Source organism: Brachycentrus maculatus, unplaced genomic scaffold (genome assembly GCF_059751285.1).
Source record: "Brachycentrus maculatus isolate JH-2025_06_01 unplaced genomic scaffold, ASM5975128v1 h1tg000981l, whole genome shotgun sequence".
In the NCBI taxonomy this organism is placed as follows: domain Eukaryota; kingdom Metazoa; phylum Arthropoda; class Insecta; order Trichoptera; family Brachycentridae; genus Brachycentrus; species Brachycentrus maculatus.
The window spans coordinates 25,531-47,218 of NW_028281700.1; the positions used below are offsets into that span (position 1 = coordinate 25,531).

The 21,688-nt window shown below is 30.8% G+C and overlaps 2 protein-coding genes across 2 annotated transcripts; both read right to left on the reverse strand.

Moving 5' to 3' along the window:
• Window positions 1-5,067: 5,067 nt before the first annotated feature.
• On the reverse strand, window positions 5,068-12,721 carry LOC148299739 (uncharacterized). Its single transcript, XM_088275755.1, has 3 exons — window positions 12,659-12,721; window positions 7,324-7,486; window positions 5,068-5,784 (listed from the first exon to the last, which is right to left on the reverse strand). The coding sequence occupies exons 1-3, from the start codon at window positions 12,707-12,709 to the stop codon at window positions 5,450-5,452; spliced, it is 549 nt and encodes a 182-aa protein (XP_088131881.1). The 5' UTR covers window positions 12,710-12,721; the 3' UTR covers window positions 5,068-5,449.
• Window positions 12,722-14,450: 1,729 nt separating this feature from the next.
• On the reverse strand, window positions 14,451-21,151 carry LOC148299740 (lysosomal acid glucosylceramidase-like; the record flags this gene model as incomplete). Its single annotated transcript, XM_088275752.1, has 7 exons — window positions 14,451-15,290; window positions 16,444-16,721; window positions 18,185-18,252; window positions 18,922-19,069; window positions 19,310-19,426; window positions 20,321-20,435; window positions 20,994-21,151. Coding segments are annotated over 7 exons (984 nt in total), but the record flags the coding sequence as incomplete, so codon positions are not given.
• Window positions 21,152-21,688: the final 537 nt, after the last annotated feature.

Consider the following 21,688-nt stretch of genomic DNA (forward strand, 5'->3'; position numbering starts at 1 on the left):
GGTGCATAGGGCACTGCATCATATACACGCAGTGTTATCTTGATCGTTAACACATGAAGGAAAGGTGATCACCCCTCCGCTTCAGGTACCAGTCCAGGGTGATATTGAATAAATATTAGAGTGAAAAAATCACCTATATTTATTAAACTCCCCTCTGGGAATCGAACCCGGGACCTCCAGAACGGTAGCCGAGCATGCTGACCATTACACCACGGAGGCGGACAAGTTCATTTTTATTTATTTAAATTATTAAGTAAATCGTAGGTTAATAATATTCAACAACAGTTTAACTTCAGTCTTCAAGCTCAAAAGTAAACTGTCAAAGCAACGCGCGCACTAAGAACAATCCAATAGAGTATGTGATTCTGTTCATTATACACATTAGTATTAAAGACATACTTTGTACGTCGGATGCTGTCATTAATATCGTATAAAGTTGATATGGATGTTGGCTTGCGAGTCTCAGTGCAGATGCGCTGAAAGAACTTAGGTTCTGACATTGTTCACGCGGTTCACAAATTGCATCCAGTATTGCTTGTTTACGTGCTTTTTACGCGTTTCACAGTATTTGAGAATGCATGTGTAAATTCGGAAATTCCGCTTATTAACATAGCCATTTAACCAGAAGTGTGCCTCATCGGTGAACAAAATTTTGCTTTGAAAAAGAGGATCAAGCTGAAAATTGTTTTCGGCCCATTCATCGTCATGGTGAAATATTCATAGTAAAATGGCAGAACGTACTGATTACAAATCAACTTTCATCTGTCGAATTGACAGTATGTGGAAACAATGTTGGCAGTTGAAAAACCAAACCTCTAAAAAAACACCCCTTACGTTTACTAAACTATTTGAAGTAAAGAGTATATTTGTGCTCATGTACTTGAACTATGGCCATACTATTTCTGTTCATGGCCCGTTTCTTTTCCTATAACCATAAAAAAATTGTCATCATACGATTTAGGATAATATTTTAAAAAATCATATTCAATCTGTGACGCATGTATAAAAGGATTTTAAAAGATAATTCGTACAAAAAATCCTATTTAACCTGTCATTTTTATGCATGCCTAATGATTTATATATCGATAAATTATAATTTTTTACTAACGTACTTTACAAGTTTTAATTCAAACTCTTTTAGCCTGTATACGTTTACTTATTTATTTATTTATTTATATATATATATATATATATATATATATATATATATATATATATATATATATATATATATATATATATATATATATATATATATATATATATATATATATATATATATATACATATATATATGTATATATATATATATGTATATATATAATATATATATATATATATATATATATATATATATATATATATATATATATATATATATATATATATATATATATATATATATATATACATATATATATATATATATATATATATATATATATATATATATATATATATATATATATATATATATTTATATATATATATATATATATATATATATATATATATATATATATATATATATATATATATATATATATATATATATATATATATATATATATATATATATATATATATATCAAAGAAAAAAAAATTTTTTGCCACTTGAGTTTATTTATGACTACTAGTTTCAGAAGCTTCCATCCTCATGTCTAAATAATAACATTTTTACATTTAGACCTGAGTACACTTGAGTTTATTTATGAGTACCCTAGTACTCATAAATAAACTCAAGTGGTATAAAAAAAGTGTTTTCCTTTATTATTTTAACATGTCCTACCACAAAGTAAATGCCGAAATAATAAAAAATATATAAGTTATATATATATGTAAAATATGACCAAAATAAGCATTCCCGACCCAATTCCCGGTTGCAAGTCAGTCGGCGTATAAATGGAAGAGGATGTTCAGCTAACAGAGAGGGCACCCCCTTTATATAACGAGTAAAATTTTCCTGGTACATCGTATTTTAGGCACATCGATTATTTTTACACTGTGTAATAAAAAAAAAAAAACATTATTCAATCGAAAACAAGGTAATAGTAACCATCAACAAAAAACTGTGTTTTTTGTTTGTTTTTTTTTCTTCATAATAACTTTTAAACCTGGCCTGTTCAATGAATACGTAGACTGACGTCATAAAACTAAATCTACTTTTACAACATTTTGAATGTGTCTAAATACTTCTTCACAAAATCTGGATTATCTCCAATTACAGGAGTTATTTTTTTTGACATCTTATCAAATATGAAGAAGAATATGGAAGTCTGGGCATTTACGGGACTGATGACCTTCTTTACATCTCACCAATAGATGTCTCTAGTGAAGTTCTAGTGATTCAAGAACAAGGTTTCTATATTGGTTCATATATATAGAACTTAGAATCAGAATTAGAAACTAGAATAATGGGTAGAATTGGTGAATGTAATACATGAGTAAAGTGATCATTTAAACCAGCCTATGACGGTCGTCAGCCCCGTAAATGCCCAGACTTCCATATTCTTCTTCTTCTTTGATGAGATGTCAAAAAAAATGATATAAATCTACTTTATTCAGAAGTTACATGTTTAGGTCCCCTTCAAAGTTTTCACCTCCCTGATGTATACACTTATCCCAACGGTGTTTCCATTTATGGAAACAGTCCTGAAACGCATCTTTTATGATATCCTTCAGCTCACTCTCACATATTGCATGACATCGTCTTCTTTTTTTATTTATTTTTTTATTTTATTGGAAGGAAGAACAACAGTTACAATATATGATAAATCAGAATACAAAAAAAAATCATGAGTACCAATTACAGTTCTTCACAACTATGCATAAGAAAAGTCTATATATAAGAAGAGACATGAGACAAGGATGAAATAGAGAGAAAAGGAAATGACAGTGATAGAAAAAGAAGAAAGGGAATGGACAGGGAATTTCTTTTTCATTAAATATATTTACATTTTTATTTATAATATAATACATTTGAATCATTTATACATATGGAGAACTTTTATATTTCGATTCGCAGTGCCTCTCCATAAAAGAGTAAGAGGTTTAATGTTATATAATAAAAGATATAATAGTTTTTTTTATATATTTTTTAAAGATTTAAATGTATAGAGCTTTAATTTTTTTCTGAAGTATTTTAATATCATCTATTTTTTTTATTTCTTTAGGGAGTTTATTGAAATGTTTGATTGCCAAATATTTGAAGTTTTGCTGAAATTGCTTGGTGTTGCATTTTGGAGTAGAAAAATCGTTTGAGAATCTCGATGATAATTTTTTTGTTAAATTTAAATAGTTGTCACCCTTCAGTATTTGAAAAACTGCGGTTTTTTTATAAATGGATTTGGGACTTGAAATTTTTTAAATAATAATTGGAAAGGACAGGGAATAGAATTACCTTTTTAGGTTTATAAGATTTCTTTTCTTTTCAAAGGTCTTTTGAATTTAAGGAACAAGAATAATTCAGAAAGAGTGATATCAGGTTAGTTGGGTGGGTGGACAAGAACAGTGATCAAGTGTTTCGCCAAAAACTCACGAGTTCTGAAATCTGAATGGGTGGGAGCATTTTCGTTAGCGTTGTTCTTTCATCAGCTTATTTTTTATCTTCCAAGTCAAAAGACTTTTGAAAGGAAGAAGATTTGAGATGATTCCCGAGATGAAGAAAAAAAGAGAAATAGGAGCTTGAGGACATCACAAAAGAAGTGAAAAGAAGTGAAGTCAAATAAATATAAGTGATTTTTTTCACTGTAGTATTTATTCAATATTACCCTGGACTGGTCCTGAAGCGGGGGGCCTTTCCTTCATGTGTAGACGATCAAGATAACACTGCGTTTATATAAAGCAGTGCCCTATGCACCATTGGGGTGCGGAGAACACAGGAGAACACAGACATGAAACTTCTTAATAAAGTAAATTTAACGTCAGTCTACGTATTAATTGAACAGCCCTCATATTATATTGCAATTAAACATTTTAATGCTACAATAATAATAAAATATTATTTTCTTGCATTTGCTTCTCTCAGATGGAGCATGACCTTCGTTGTGATTAAATTGATTACGTTATTAGATTAAATTACGTTAATTCTTCTTCAATAGTCTCGTAGTTATTGGCAATGTTCAACTTACGCAAGCTATTTCGACTGCGAGTATGCAATCCCGAGTGCGGCTAGCTATTACCGGTGTTCTCCTTTTCCTCTCCTATTATTATATCTTCTTTTCCTCCCCCATTTCTTGCCCTTGAAGCAGTTATAATATTCTACTGTCCTTCGCTTTCGTTATGAAACGCCAAAAAACAAAAGATACTAGTATATTCGTAATTCTGCATGGAAGTGAAGCATCGAATTGGTAATAGAAGAATGAAAATAGTTTGAATCCAATCAAAATGCGATCTCTCAGATAAACGTGCGGAAAAAAGGAATTTTGTTGAATAAAATACATAATGACATATCTGGATTTTTTGCAGTGGCTAGAGAAAACCCAAATTTGTGTATAAGTATTTGGACACACTACAAGCTGTGTAAAAATAATAAAATCATGTTTTTATGCGTTTCCTAGTATGTAAATATAATCCGGGGTTCGGACCTTGCATACGTCAAAATAAAAGAGTCTCTGCTAAATAAAAGCTTTCCTCATCCCACCATGGTTGGCTCCAGTAAACTCACATGTATATTATCATGAGATTGATGACAAATGCAGGAGTTCCAAAATTGTACTAGAGTGGTTGTCAATCATGGGTAGAATGGTAAATGTTGCACGTGCGTAAAGTGATCACTTAACGAACCTGACAGAAATTTAATGTTTTTAAAAATGGAAAGATACAAGAAGCGCTGGGCTGATGACCACCTCGCCTTCATACAATCAACGATCAAAAGAACACTGAATCGCTACGATTCAGTGCCTTATGCACCATTGCGTTGGGTTAAAATAAATAAAGAACCCCCGTCTTTCCTCAAAGCCTTCCGTCTGACGATATCTTGTGCTTCCTGCTCGCTCCTAATGTTATGAGATATATCTCCAAATCTTTGGAACGGTTAGAAGAAGAAGAATAATGAAAAACCGTCCCTTCATGTTTATTTATTTAATTATTTATTTATTCGTTTATTAATTTTCGTGATCCATACCATTCAAACAGATTACATGGTTTATATTTTAATTTTTAAATCAAACACAGATTTTTGCGTCTACTAAGTTGTATTTTATTAACAAAAAACACATTAAAAATTAATATTGTGACAATTGTTTCGCCTAGTTATGGCATTTTTAAACTTATGTCGTTTGAAACATTCGTTTGAAAATATCATAACTAGGCGAAACAATGGTCGCAATATGAATTTTAATGTGTTTTCGTTAATAAAATACAACTAAGTATAAAATAGTAGACGCAAAAATCTTTGTTTAATTTAAAAATTAATACAATTAAAATGGAGTTCTACAAATCAAATCGATTACATGGTTTTCGTATCAGTGGTGCTGTTTCCATCAGCATCTGTTTTGATGACAGTCTTGGACATGGTCTTTGTTTTGCCATTTCCTGTGCTAGATCCGGATCCAGTCGCACTTCCGGCAGTCTCTCCGGCGTCGCTTGCTGTTGCCCCACTTCCAGCTGCTGCAGCTTCCGCGTCCCCTTTCGTCATGGTCTTTGTCATAATTCTGGTAACCGATTCGCCATCCTTGTTTACTTTTGTCTTGGTTCTGGCAACGGCTGTTGCCTTGTCGTCAGCTGAATCTCCCGACGCAGAAACGGCGGTTGTTCCGCTTGTGGATCCAACGTCACTTGCGCCTGTAAAAAATAGGGAATTATAGTGAAAGACAATGGTATCAATAATAGGCTTGCCATTATTATGAAGCTCTAAACCGGGAGAGGTAGGGAAAAAAAATGTACAATGGAACCTCTTATAACGAGCATAATTCGTTCCAGAATCTTACTCGTAAAGCTTAACATTTTTTCCCATAGAAATCAATGTAAAATACGATAATGCTTTCCATGCCGAAAGAATACTGAAATTGTTTGTATTTTTTCATCTGATTGGTGTATTTCGTTTATAGCTTCTGCAGATCTCTCTATTTCTTCCCATTTTAGTACATGATGAGTTTTACTTGGTTTCCTCCCAGAAATTAGCAAATGCTGAGAAGTTCCTGATTGACCCACACAAGACAGGTCCAGGTTCCTGGAGTAGTCGGGTAGACACTCGACTGCGAAACTGGCTTTGTGGGTTCAATTCCTGCCAATTGCCGAACGAATTCAAGACATATTCATTTTCAATTGGTCTGGGTGTTTATAATGTATTTTTCACATAGACCTTCCCTTTCCTAACTGACAAAATAGAGGCTTTGCGGGTTTTTCTTTTTTTTTTTTAATATCCTTCCTGTTTCCAACACACTTTAAAATTCAACATTTTTTTAGCTAAAAGAAACAAAAATCCGCTAATTGATCTATAAACCTTACATAAAGCGCAAGGTAGCTAATCAATGCAACTTCAATAAAATAATAAAAATAAAATAATAATACGGAATTTCACCAACAACTCTTTCAGTAATATTGTTTAAAAGTAATGTATTTTAAAGCTAACTAACTACCCATCACATCGTTTCTCCGCAGACAGATAAAAGAATGCCACACTACTTTGTAAGTATGTGTCTTTGCAAGCAATCTTCGCCTCTTCTACGTTCATGCGTCTCTTCATACATACCCTCTGATTTTACTGACTCCTGATCTGACCACATTATTATAAATACTTGATCATACCAAGTTCACCTTGGTCTTTTTCTGCTCCGATTTCCAACTACATTCATGAATTTATTTTACTGTTCTTTATTTGTTCCAAATGTATAAACCATCTCAACACACCTTTCTGTAGTGTATTGATAATGCTTATTTATCTATGCCTTGCATTTTTCCTTATTTCACCATTCAATACTTTATCATAGATCTAGAGATTGTACTTCAAATCTGTTTTCATTATTGTGCTTCACTTCCATACATTAGGGTTAGAACCAGGTCTTCGTTGTGAACTGAACTGCCCGTTTAGCTTTCAGTTTGAACAGGGGGCGTTCGAGTAATTCATTTAATCGACCAACACATTCCATGCAATTAATGAATCACCAATCCATGCAATTAATGAACCACCATTCCATCCAATAAATGAATCACCATTCCATGCAATTAATGAAGCACCATTCCATGCAATTAATGAATCACAATTCCATGCAATTAATGAACCACCATTCCATCCAATAAATGAATCACCATTCCATGCAATTAATGAACCACCATTCCATGCAATGAATGAATCACCATTCCATGCAATTAATGCATTACCTGATGTTCCGGAAGCGGCGCTTCCAGAAGCAGCTCCGTCGACGACCACCTTGCTGGAGGACTTGCTCATGATGGAACCATTTGGCCTTACTTTGGTGTCAGCAGTGCTGGTCACTTGGGCTGTTCCTGTCTCTTCCACAGGAGCTGCGATACATCTCCAGTCCTAAGAATAAGAGCAAAATAAGTTTTGTGAGGCAAACGTGTTTAACTTGAGAGTAAAATTATTATTTTAGCCTCTTTGCTGGTTTCCTTTTATTTACAACATTTTGAGTGTATTCAAGTACTTGTTCACAAAATCTGGATTATCTTTAATTACAGGAGTTTTGTGAACAAGTATTTGGACACACTCAAAATGTTGCCAATAAATTATCTGGTCAAATTATAAGCTTAAATAATAAAAATGAAAATGGTATTTTCTGGCGTTTCTCATGTGTGTGATTGTTATTCAGGATTCGGATCTCAAATACTAATATAAAAGTTTCTGCTTAGTAAAAAGCGTCTTTACATCTCACCAATGAAGTTCTAGTGATTCAAGAACAAGGTTACTAAATTGGTTCATATATATAGAACTTCCAAGAATATGAGTAGTGTGGTTGTCAAAAATGGGTATAATTGGTGAATGTTACACGTGTGTAAATTGATCACTTAAACCAGCCTAGGACGGTCGTCAGCCCTGTAAATGCCCAGACTTCTATATATTTTTCTTCATCTTTGATGTGATGTCAAAAAAAAAATTATTATCCTTTTATTTAGTTCACAGGTAGGCAAGCATATTGGCCAAAGAACAAACTACAGGCGGACCTCATCTTTCGCACATTCGACTTTCGCACATTAAAGATGTGTTTTTGTTGTTGCAATAATGCCATAATTTTCGTGCATTTGTTTCCCTTTTCCACTTTGAAACGCATATGAACCAGGTCCGTTCTGTGAAAAATGTTAATGAGATGACCGTATTAAAGAAGAATGTGGTCACAATGGAGTACGCATATCTCGAGTGCGTAGGGCGATCCATAATAATACTTCATGTTGATAAGTTTATTGAGAAAATGTATTTTTATTCAATATATACTTTATAATTTTTGATAAATATAAATTTTAAAGCACAGTTTTTAGTGTTTTATTATATTTTGTTTACATCCCTTTACTTTCGAACATTTAACTTTCGCACACATTTTCAGGAACCAATCATGTGCGAAAGTTGAGGTCCGCCTGTATATATTTTTTAATAGACTTCCATATTCCTCTTCGTGTTGAGATGTGAAAATGTAAAAATAACTATTATTTATTGAAAAAAAACTGAGTTCCTTTTTCTTTTAGACGTATCACTCATTCAATGCATGTTTGCTAACCTTTTTTTCTTTTTCATCTTTTTTTTCTGTTAAAGTCATGTATTTGTAGTTTATATTAACACTTTAAATCTAATTTTACTTCATATAATACATATCTACTGTATTCTTACCAGCGCCCTTTACTATGGCCTAAAATAAAATTTATACCCACACACAGGCATTTGTAGGATCTTTTTTGTATTTATATTTTTTGTACTTGTATTTATATAAACTAACTAACTAACTAACCATCACGCCGCTTCCCCGCAGGGGTAGGCAGAGAGAATAGAGCGCCACACAACTCTGTCCTTGCAAACATTCTTCGCCTCTTCCACGTTCATGCATCTCCTCATACATACCCGCCGATTGTTACGACTCCTAACCTGACCTTTTTCAAGTATTTGGCATACCTGATCGTGCCATGTTTTTCTCGGTATTCCTCTGCTTCTTTTCCCACTAACATTCGCCTCATAAATTTGTTTTACCGTTCTTTCCTCACTCATTCGTTCTACATAACAAACCATCTCAACACACCTTTCTTAATTTTATCGATAATGCTTATCTCAGCTTTGCATTCCTTCCTTATTTCACTATTCGCACATCTATCATACATCGTTTTGTCGCACATTCTACTGAGAGATCGCATTTCGACTGCATTCAGTCTACTTTCATTCTTCTTTTGCCAACTCCATGTTTCACTTCCATACATTAGAGTTGGAACCAGGACTCCGTTGTGCACTGCCAGTTTAGCTTCCGCTGATAGGTTTTTATTTGCTGTAACTGATTTCTGTGCACCATTCACTTTGTTCCCAGCATTCACTCTCCTTTCTATGTCTTTATCAATCTTTCCATCCCTAGAAAACATACTAGGTACCCAAATACACGAAATCATCTACCTGTTCCAAAATCTCTCTGTTTACCAATATTTCACATTCAGATCTGCATTCTTCTCTTTCAAAAACCATAATCTTGGATTTGCATTTATATTATGTTGTGAAATGCTAAATAATTAAAAATAAAGAAAAAAAATGTGGAGAAAATCCAGATTTGCAAACGAGTATTTGGCCACACTCAAAATGTTGTGCAAAAATATATTGGCCACTTCCTGGCCTTATAATATCCTGTAAAATATTACTACCTTTGAGATTCTTTGATCTATATGAAGTAACTGAGTGCTACCGAGAGTCAGAATTGTATTATTGTCATTATTGTCATATTATGATTCAAAAGAAAAGATTCCACGTATTTGTCAATCATTAGGTATGTTGCAATGAGGATAAATTACAAAGTAACACATGTTCAAACACAGATGACGTTCAATGTAAAAAATCAACTAGGTTTTTATCAACGTTAAATGACATATGACAAGAAATGTATTCATTTAATTCTATTGACGGCATGGACTATTTAGTGTGAATATCAGAAAAATGGAGAAAACAAACAAAAATATGTGTTAAGATCATATTGCGTTATTGCTCATCGAATAGTGATTTATGATGTCACTAAACGTGTTTTTACTCAGTAAATCAATTGGTTTTGTTTGTCTATCAAAGTGAACACCTAATCAAACACAAATGACAAGGTATACGAAGCAAACGTCTTATTGAGAAATATATTATTTTTCTTTATTAAATACAGACGGCTATTATTATTACGTGAAAAAAATATAATGAAAGCGTTTTTTTTAACTTACAATTAAAAACAGATATTTAAAATGTAATAAAATAATAATAAAAAAATAATAAAAATAATAAAACCCTTATCCGCACCCCAATGGTGCATAGGGCACTGCGTCATATAAACGCAGTGTTATCTTGATCGTTTACACATGAAGGAAAGGTGATCAGCCCTCCGCTTCAGGTACCAGTCCAGGGTAATATTGAATAAATATGACAGTGAAAAAATCACTTTTATTTATTTTACCCCCCTTGGAAATCTAACCCGGGACCTCCAGAACGGTAGCCGAGCGTGCTGACCATTACACTACGGAGGCGGACAGGATTTTTTTTTTAATTATATATATTATATAAAACTTTTGTTTCGTATAATGTAACAATGCAATGAATGTCGTTAAAAAAAACATTACATTGTTTAAAATTGTCGTTAGAAAAAAAAACTTTTGAAGGTTATATTTAGATCGTTCACAAAAAGAACGATTATTGGCTTGACGGTCAACGGATGTTGATTATCTTCGTTTTTTTGTAGATTTTTCTTGCTATGAACGATTTTAAATATGTACTCAAATTGATATGAAAGAAGATAGAAGTCTGAGCACCCCATGGCTTACGACCTGGCACTTAACACTTCTTTTATCTTATTTCATATACAGAGGAACGATACATGTTTCACATCAATTTGACACTTTTAAATTGACATCTATCAAAGAGTGAATAATCCAGTACTTGATTTAATAAATAATATTAATTTCCATTTTACATACTTTAATATTAGATACAACATTTTGAGTGTGTTCAAATACTTGTTCACAAAATCTGGATTATCTCCAATTACAGGAGTTATTTTCATATTATTTTTTAACATCTCATCAAAGATGAAGAAGAATATGGAAGTCTGGGCATTTACGGGGCTGACGACCGTCATAGGCTGGTTTAAGTGATCACTTTACACACGTGTAACATTCACGAAGTGAATTCATTTAGTGAAGTTCTAGTGATTCAAGAACAAGGTTTCCTAATTGGTTCATATAAGAATATAGAACTTCCAAGAATTTGAGTAATGTGGTTGTCAATAATGGGTAGAATTGGTGAATGTTACACGTGTGTAAAGTGATCACTTAAACCAGCCTATGACGGTCGTTAGCCCCGTAAATGCTCAGACTTCCATATTCTTCTTCGTCTTTGATGAGATAATAAAAAATAATATTTAATACTTGATATATAAACATATTTTTTAACATCTCATAGAAGATGAAGAAGAATATGGAAGTCTGCGCAATCGAAAATTGTGTGAAAATAACTTCTGTAATTGGAGATAATCCAGTTGATATATAAACATTTAAAGTTACTTCCAACCGCAAAATAAAGGAACGGGTAAATGATCGAGGGTAAATTCTGTGAAAATTGTAAAATAGTTACTATTTTTAATTTTTTTCTCTCTCTTTTGGGTGTATATTATGTTAAAATGGAAAATAACAATAAAAAATATATGATAAATTATCCTATTATTACTCCACAGACAAGACACACGAGGTGGCTTCGTGGGTCTCTGCAAAAAATATATTCAGTATGTTTATAATGGTTTTTGTTTTTAAATAAGTGTATACAATTTATGTAACTAAAAAATAAATAAATAAAATTATATGTTTAAAAAAAATAAAAATAAAAATGGTTTGTTTGCTGTAGTTTGTTTTTGGATGCTATTTTTTTCATTCTGCAATTGAGGATTAATGTCTCCTTAGCAGTACCTTCATGCATAAAAGCAGTGCAAGTAGTCTGAAAGAGGAGAGCTGACCTTCATAGTCTACAAGTACGATAAGTTGGGAGGGAGCCAGGAAGAATAATGTTTCAGTTTTATAAAATTTTATCCAGTGATTCAATGCTACCCAGAAAAACTTTACCGTAAATTTGTATTTCTAACAATGGTTTCGATTTTTTTTCAAACAATGAAAATTGCTTCCCAACTTTGAAACAAGGTAATAAAGTGGATAGTGCGTTTGGTTACCGAGTTGAAGGTGTTTAATTTTCATGGGGTTCAAAATAAATATATTTTATGCTTTTTCACTCTAAAATTTATAAGATTCCACCCTAGACTGGTACGTGAAGCGCAGGACAAAACATCATGCCCTAAGGATTAATATAATGCTTCGTCTATGCGAAATAGTGCCCTTTGCATCATTTGACGCAGATAAGGGTAAGAAAGATGGAATTTAAAAATAAAATTAGGAAAAAATTCCTTGAGTAACATCATCATATGTTCAAATTATATGTTGATAAAATTTGGATTTTATGTACGAAGATGTAATTATAAAATTAATTAAAAAATCTTACATGGATGATGAAAAGAGTAGCGAATATCAGGAATACGCGCGACGACACCATTTTGACAACTGTGCAGTGTGAGTGGAAGTTCGTAAATTTATACCAAAACACGTGAACACACGTTCTTGGTCCGACAGAGGTCAAGAGGATGGAATTTGATTGAAACACTCCTTCAGATGTATTTTTTTACTTCTTTAATTCAAAATATTTAGAGATATTTATTTATTTGGCGTTTAATTTGTAGAACTCAATTTTAATTTACGTATTGATTGTAAATTCAAACACAGATTTTTTGAATCAACTGAGTTGTATTTTATTGTTAAAAAACACATAAAATTTTTATTTGTGACAATTGTTTCGCCTAGTTATAGCATTTTCAAACGAATGCGAAGATTAAATGGACTGACGGTCCTTATATCGCTCACTTCTTTCAAGAACGTCATAAATCAAAAATCGTCAATTTTCAGTTGTGCATGTTTTCGGAATGCCCAGAAAATGTTCTATATCCCAGCAAAAGCGGTATATTTTAAACTTAATATTTACCCGCTACAGGGCAGAAAAGGTTGTTTTTACATTTTGAAGAAAATGTAGTGTTTAATTATTTTTTTGAAATATACCAAATATTTTTCAAATGGACAAAAACTTTCAGGTTTTACCTAAAAAGATCTTGCACAGTAAAAAGTTCAACAAGTTGCTTGATATTTATTTTTAATATTTTGTATTATATTTTAATATTTTGTTTTAACTTTAAAAACGTTCTCCTGAAAAATCAAGTTTTTTATTATTTATTAATGACGTTCTTGAAAGGAGTGAGCGATATATCTGTACAATTCTAGGTACGTAAGTAATAGTTTTTGCATGTGCAGTAATAATTTACGGGAGACAACAATAGTTAATGGGGTATGTAGGCACGTATATATATATTTATTTTTTGGGAAAGGAAGAATCTATTGACATGGCAATTGTGAGAGAATTAATGTTTTATAGCTAAATACAATTGTTGGTAATATTACAGTATAATATAATTCAGTAGACTCAAAAAATCTGTATTTGACTTAACAATTAATACTTAAATATTTAAATGTATTAAAATTTGTATTTAATGATACTTGATTTGTTTATCTTAGGAGTTATTTGAATCAAGACGTTTAATTATAATTTTTTAATAATTGTTACGACATAATTTTTTGAAAAATACTTTAATTAATTTTTTAGACATTTTTAATTGCAATCTTAAAATTAAGAAAACATTACTCTATTCTTTCCAATTAAAAGACTAATCTTTTGTGCTTGGAGAGGGACTTACACTCATTTATGTATTATGTTTGTAGGTGAAATTATTTATTTTTATTATTAAAAATACATTTTTGCGTTTTTTTCGATTAGCATGTAAATAAGTCATATAATTTATAAACTTTATAAAATTAAACAACTTTATTTTAACCCCTTTTTTAATTGTTAGTACACATTAATAATGCACAATAAAATTAACATTTAGGAGTTTTTAAATCATATTTTTAAATCATATTTTTGAAATCATATTTTCAAATGATGTACGGAGTATGTGGAAGTTTTTGGTAATGGATTGTAATTAGCTATGAGTATTTTAATGTTTTAGAATTAAATAATCACTGATGATGAAAAGGTTCTTGTCGAAACCGGTCGGTTAAAGTGTACTTATAATAAAAAAGTGGTTAAAACAAAGTTGTTTAATTTTATAAAGTTAATAAAATGTGCCACAAAGTATTTGCGAAAACATTCAAGAAAAAATGTTATCAAATGTGATTAATTCGATCTCGACAAAGACAAATAAATCTTTAATTTTTTTGAACATCGATGTACCGATGTTTTTCGGCGTCAAAATACCGAAAAAAATAAAAATGCATATTTATTTTGTAAAAAAACTTTTTTATCCCTTTCAATGTACATAATTTAAAATGAACTGTTACTGCAAACAAGTTATCAATAATTTTAACATACTATAATTAAAATGTGACTTTGTTTTAAAATCACTTCAAATATTTTATTATAATTATATATATAAAAAAATAAAACCATTATCCGCACCCCAATGGTGGATAGGGCACTGCGTCATATAAACGCAGTGTTATCTTGATTGTTTACACATGAAGGAAAGGTGCCAGGTACCAGTCCAGGGTAATATTGAATAAATATGACAGTGAAAAAATCACTTATATTTATTTTATTATAATTAAGTAAAAATAAAATACTTAAAGTGATTTTAAAACACAGTTAATTATAAAATGGAAAATCATTAAGTAAGTGCTTCAAATATACATTAAATTTTAACATAGGTACTTTAAAGAAAACATTTCAGCAGTTAAAAGGTTAAATTATAAAAATCGGAATGATTCAATTTACCTTCTTTATTTTTAAAATTTAACAACAGTTACCTATTTTGTTGTTTGTATAAAAAGCCGGACTTTTTTTGGTATATTATTAGAAATGGTATCGGTGAATGAATTTATATACAAAATTCTATGAAATAGTGGTAATATATAAAATACATTTCCGTTTCGATCACCAGTAAATGACGGTGTGAAATGACTTTTCTGAGATGTCAACTGTGATTTTTCCTCTTTCTTCATCTTGAATTATAACAGTCATCGCTGTATCGTTCCTAAAACAGGAATTATATAAATTACACTGGGCAACAATGATTTTGTAACTGAAATTTTGATACGGAATTTTGAGTATGTCCAACTGGTCGACTTATAAGCTTAAATAATAAAAATCAAATTGTTTTTTTCTGGCGCTTCTCATGTGTGTGATTATAATACAGGATTCGGACCTCACATACTAATAAAAGAGTTTCTGCCAGTTAAAAAACTTCTTTTCATATCACCAATAGATGTCTCTACTGAAGTTCTAGTGATTCAAGAACAAGGTTTCTAAATTGGTTCATATATACTGAACTTCCAAGAATTTGAGTAATGTGGTTGTCAACAATGGGTAGAATTGGTGAATGTTACACGTGTGTAAGGTGATCACTTAAACCAGCCTATGACGGTCGTAAATTCCGTAAATGCCCAGACTTCCATATCCTTCTTCATCTTTGATGAGATGTCAACAAACAATATGAAAAATAACTCCTATAATAAAGTTCACTAGAGACATTTATTATTATTTTATTTAAGCTTATTATTCAACCAGTTAATTTATTTACAGTATTTTGAGTGTGTCCAAATACTTATGCACAAATCTGGATTATCTCCAATGAGAAGTTACGTTAATTAAATTAATGTAAAAAATAACTTCTTATTTGTGATAATCCAGATTTGTGAACAAGTATTAGGACATACTCAAAACGTTGTATAAGAAATCTAGTTAGTAAGTTAAAAACTACTTATGTTATAAAAGTTATAAAATATGTTTTGAATATTGAAAACATTAAGTTTGTGGATCATATTGATGTATTATTTTGAGAAATAAAAAGGTGTTGTTTTTTTATCCACTCACATTTTTATTAACAACCAAATAGTCTCGGCAATAACCTGTTGCCCTCTTCAGGGTTTAATTTATGACTAAAATTAATTAAATAAGTCATAAATTAAACCCTGAAGAGGGCCACAAGTTGTTGCCGAAACTAGTTGTTGGATCAAAAAACGTCTTTTTATTTCTCAAAAAAAATATGTTATAAAATACCTGTGTTTGGAGTGGAATGCCAGCACATGCAAAAACTTGCGTGAATTGGACAAGCTACTGATAATAAATACGATTTACAATTCCTTAAATACAAAAAAAACAACTAAAATACTTTTAAAAGTACTTACGGATTGTAAAATACAACTGTGATTCCATTGTCGGGTCTCAAGAAAGCCACGTGATCGATAGATCCGGACTTGGTCTCCGAGAGAACTCTTCTGGATCCTCTCGGTATGAACTTGCTGAAGTGGCCGAGGGCATAGAACGAGGGTTGCTTCAAGAACTCGTCGTCTTCACTAATCACCACGACTGGACTAGAAATTATTGCATGTCTCCAATTCGGTTTTTTGTTTCTATCTAGAGCCATATTCCAATCCACCCATCCCGCGTAATAGTGACGTAGACCCTAAAATTCAAACAAACCTGTTTCAGAAAAACAGTACAATGCATAATCCAAAAAAAAATCTACAAATTTATTATTTTCAATATTCAAAGTCCCAAAAGAAGAACCTATTTTTTTTTTTAAAGTTCCAACTATTATTTTTTCTCCAACCTTCCCTTCCCGGTGTTGTGCACCTAGTACACATTGCTTCTAATAACCATAAAATATATATAAATTTAATGAATACAAGGCTTAGATTTTCGGTATTTCTCCATACCATATTTAAGCATTGATTTTAAAAATAATATTTTAATAATCAGAATTTATCGGGTACATCGGAGGTATTATATATATAAACAGCGCGTGACGAGTGTGCGGGAACCGCAATACTATATTCGCATCTCACTCTTGCATACATGCACTGTATAAGCGTAAGGAGCTCAAAGCTCAATGTTCTCTAGCTAGCGGTCAGTAGCTCTTGAGCTCCCGACAAGAGTAGACCTATGCTTGTTTCTTGAGCGTTGTCAGATGGTTTTTTAATGTTTTCAGCAAATAAATCTAAATTATTGTAATTTTTACTTCATTTACAATTAATTGAGGTGATTAGTTATTAATGTTCGTATTTTTCCAATTTAAAATCGCTAATTTTTTAGCACCGGAAGGGAAAGGTTAAGGGTGAAAAATAACTAAATCTTAAGAAAATTTCATCTTTGAGATACAAACATGACTTAACAGCACTCGTTCGCAAACGAAGTCACAGCCTTGGAGGACCACTACTAGACTCCGAGAAGGTGAAGCTCCTATCACCAAGAAAGGTCGTGAGCTACATGCCTCACATGGTCTTGAGAGTGAGCTATGACACAGAGGGAGGTCACAATACACCTAATATGGTTGTAGTGACATTAGGGATGCTAGATCTCTTGACCTAATAATAAAAAATATTTTAAAAATACTGAACAATACCTAAATGCAATACCAAACGATTACAACAGAACTTAAAATATTTGGCAACCAAGTATTTAAATAACCTTCCTACAAATATAAAAAAATAAAGATATTAAAATGCTTAAAGATGAATTTTATATAAGTTAATCTATGAAATAAAAAAAAAACAGACACACTCACACAAAAATAATTAAAATAAAAATTAACTATATTATTAACGAACATAAAATTATTTATACATTCATGTAGGTCTTGAGAGTGAGTTATGATACAGAGGGAGGTCACAATAGACCTTATATGGTCGCAGTGACATAAAGGATGCAAGATTCCTTGATCTCACAAAAACAACCAATAATAAGTTTATGTCCCTCTCCAAGCACAAGAGCTTAGTCTCTTTATTGGAGTGAACTGCATTTTTGATTTTAAGATCTTTTTTTTTATTTAACCATATTGTGAGTGGTGTGGGAGTTCTTTTTTCTCTGCCTACCCCTACGGAAAAGCGGTGCGATGGTTCGTTAGTTGTTATTTATATAAATTTCTACCTCGATGATTCTCATCATGTACTCTTCTGCATTCTTCCAGGACCCCAGAGCAGTTTTTCTGAATGAAACTGGAAACATAAAAGTACATTAGACATAAAAAAATTTAAAAAAAATAATTTTTAGTTTTTAAAGTGTGCTTTTGTCTTTTAACGTCGGTAAGTAAGTTTAAAATTTGTTTTATAAAATTTTTACTAAGTAAACACCACTATTTCTCAAAATCTACTATGACACGTGTTTCGATGCATTCCGCATCATTTTTAAACACCGTATGTGAAGCTAATTCTAAATTTTTAGAGTTGCGTCCTTGTGACGTTGAAGGTTGAAGAGAGGGTAGGAGATGTTAGTTATTTTTATTTATACATTCTATTTTTATTTTTTTATTTCTTATCAGTGGGAACATACTATAGGGGATTACAGAAACTATAATTCCCTCTTGTTCGGCCCATCCACTTAATCATAATCTAGCTAGCTTCAACTCTAGAGATCCGTAGAGCACCGCGATACCCATTAAATGATAATAAATTCAAACATTTATTTCACCCCCTTCCCCCTGGAAATTTAATCCAGGACCTCCCAGAGCTATAGCCGAGCGTGCCGACCATTATACTACGGAGGCCCTTTATTTGTAACATAGTAGAAACTAAAATTTCATTGCAGAAGCCAGACCAAAAAATCGTGTCGACCGGCGTTATTTGAGTTTCAAAGGAGATAAATATGAAGAAAAAAATAATGCTTACGTATAGATGACTCGGTTTGGAGAATATATTTATCGGGAAAGTTATTATGAACCTCACTCATAGCAGTGGGTAGATCAATGTAAGGATCTGCATACCAATGTACGGAGATGCCATCAATGTACTGCATTACGTTTTTGTTTTTCGCCATCTTAAACAAATAGTTTTTTTTTTAATAAATCGAGCTAAATTGGAGATAAATTGTTTATACATAACAAAAAATTACAAACCCTAAGATTTAGACTTAAATTTAATTTTTATTTATAATAATAATTTAGATTTTAATTTAAATATAGTATTTTCATATTTTGAATGTTGCTTTATCGGTATTCTTAATGAAATAAGTAGAAAATTAATAATTAAAAATTTAATGTACATATTGAAGACTTACCTCATTTAGGTACCAGGGGAACATATAAATTGAGTCGTCTACTGCCAAAACTTGAATTTGAGAAAAATTTTGATGATTCTTGATCGTTGGTCCAAAATTTTCAGCAATCCATTTGGCCTACAAATCGAGGAAACGATAAGGAAACTATTCTACTACAAAGATTTTCACTAGTAAATTGGTATATACTAATGAAATAACATTTATTTTATTTTAATATTTTATATTATTTAAATATTCAATTTTGTATTATACAGGTGCTTCTAGGTGGCGCAAAATTTATCACTCTATGGGAAGATGTTATAAATTATGCAAATGGCGTCGTGCGTCTATCATATTTAAAATTTGTACACTAAACAGCTGCATTAAACGAACAAACTGCAGTTATCAAACAAAACGGGCACAAATGTGTATCGTCACTGGCGACAGTCACTTGACGGATACTCGTATAATTTTTCCCACTTAATGGAAAAAAATGAAAGATTTATTATGATTAATTATATATATATATATATATATATATATATATATATATATATATATATATATATATATATATATATATATATATATATATATATATATATATATTGTATATACATATATATATATATATATATATATATATATATATATATATATATATATATATATATATATATATATATATTTATATATATATATATATATAAATATATAAATATATATATATATATATATATATATATATATATATATATATATATATATATATATATATATATATATATATATATATATATATATATATATATATATATATATATATATATATATATATATATATATATATATATATATATATATATATATATATATATATATATATATATATATATATATATATATATATATATATATATATATATATATATATATATATATATATATATATATATATATATATATATATATATATATATATATATAATTGCTGAAATTTTAGCAACTGGTTGCAAAAATGTTATGACGTACCTGCTGGGAAGGCTTCCAAGCCACTGAATTGATAGGGGCATATCCTATCATCGGCTCATTTCCAGTTGTGATGCCCCAAAAATTCACATCATTTTTCTCATATTCTTCTAAAAACCTGAAAATGAGATTTTAAAATTGAGCACAATCGTCGTTTGTATATAAATTCGAAGCGATATTCCAGACATTTTTATTTTAAATTATAATCTCTAATTTAAATATCACTATTTCTTAAAATTTAATGTGACACGTGTTACGATGCATTCCGCATCATTTTCAAAAATTGAATGTTGTGTTTGAAACACCGCATACGGTGTTTAAAAATGATAATGATTGCATCACAACACGTATCTCAAAAGATTGTAAAAAACAGTGGTATTAACATAGTAAAACTTAAAATAAAAATGGATAGATTCTACTACAATGTGACTGCCGAATCAATTTACGAAATTCGGCAGTCACTTTGTGGTAAGGTCTTTATATTTTTTTTCATGTTTTAATAAGTAAATACCGCTAGTTTTTCAAACACCGTATGTGAAAGGACGTCTGAATTTTATGGAATGCAACAAAAACCGTATAACAATAGACTTTTAGAAACAGTGATATATATTAAGTAAAACATGAATTAAAATTGCAAATTTCTTATTCTGATCTAACGATCATGCTGTATAATTACTTGATGTGGTAGTCTGCATACGCCTGATAATATTTCTCGAGCACAAAAGCTCCACTAATTTTTCCGTTACTTTTCATCCAACCGGGTGGAGACCAGGTAGAAGCGATTAGTTGTATTTCTTCCGCAGCCGTTCTTTGAGCTTCCTTAATTAGTGGAATCTGGAATAAATTGCTGTTTATTTCTAAAACTTTTCAGTATTTATTAATAATACAAATTATTAGGATCCTAACCAGGACCTTGACAGGACACCGAAGAAGACACAGAAGACTGAAACACATGTCAAAAATTTAACATTAAGTTTTGTACTATTTAAATTCACATACAAAATCCATTCCTTACATAAAATTATACTAAATCATGCCCTAAACCTTTACCATAACTTAAATGTAGATATAATTATTAAACATTACTTAAAATCATTCAAAGTTTAATTCATTTTGTCAGAAATAGTATATAAAATCATGGCTTTTAACTCGTGCCTTGTTGTGGATATAATATAGAATTTTGTCTAGCCTCACACCAGTCTGATGATGTCAGTTACGACGAAACTCGGTTGCTGGTCAAATACAATTCATGTGGAAAAAATTACATTGTTGTTATTTTATTCTAAAAAATACTGTATGATTCTCCAGTCTACAGATTTTGTATGGAGCATAGCGAAACATCCGTCCACATTCTTTTTAACTGTGACGCAC

Bases quoted from the DNA above. Each gene is read 5' to 3' on its own strand.
- LOC148299739 (XM_088275755.1), bottom strand. From the start codon at position 12,709: ATGGTGTCGTCGCGCGTATTCCTGATATTCGCTACTCTTTTCATCATC. The intron at 7,487-12,658 runs GTAAGATTTTTT...TCTTATTCTTAG, and splicing joins CTACTCTTTTCATCATCCAT to GACTGGAGATGTATCGCAGC. The intron at 5,785-7,323 runs GTAATGCATTAA...TATTTTTTACAG, and splicing joins CGCCGCTTCCGGAACATCAG to GCGCAAGTGACGTTGGATCC.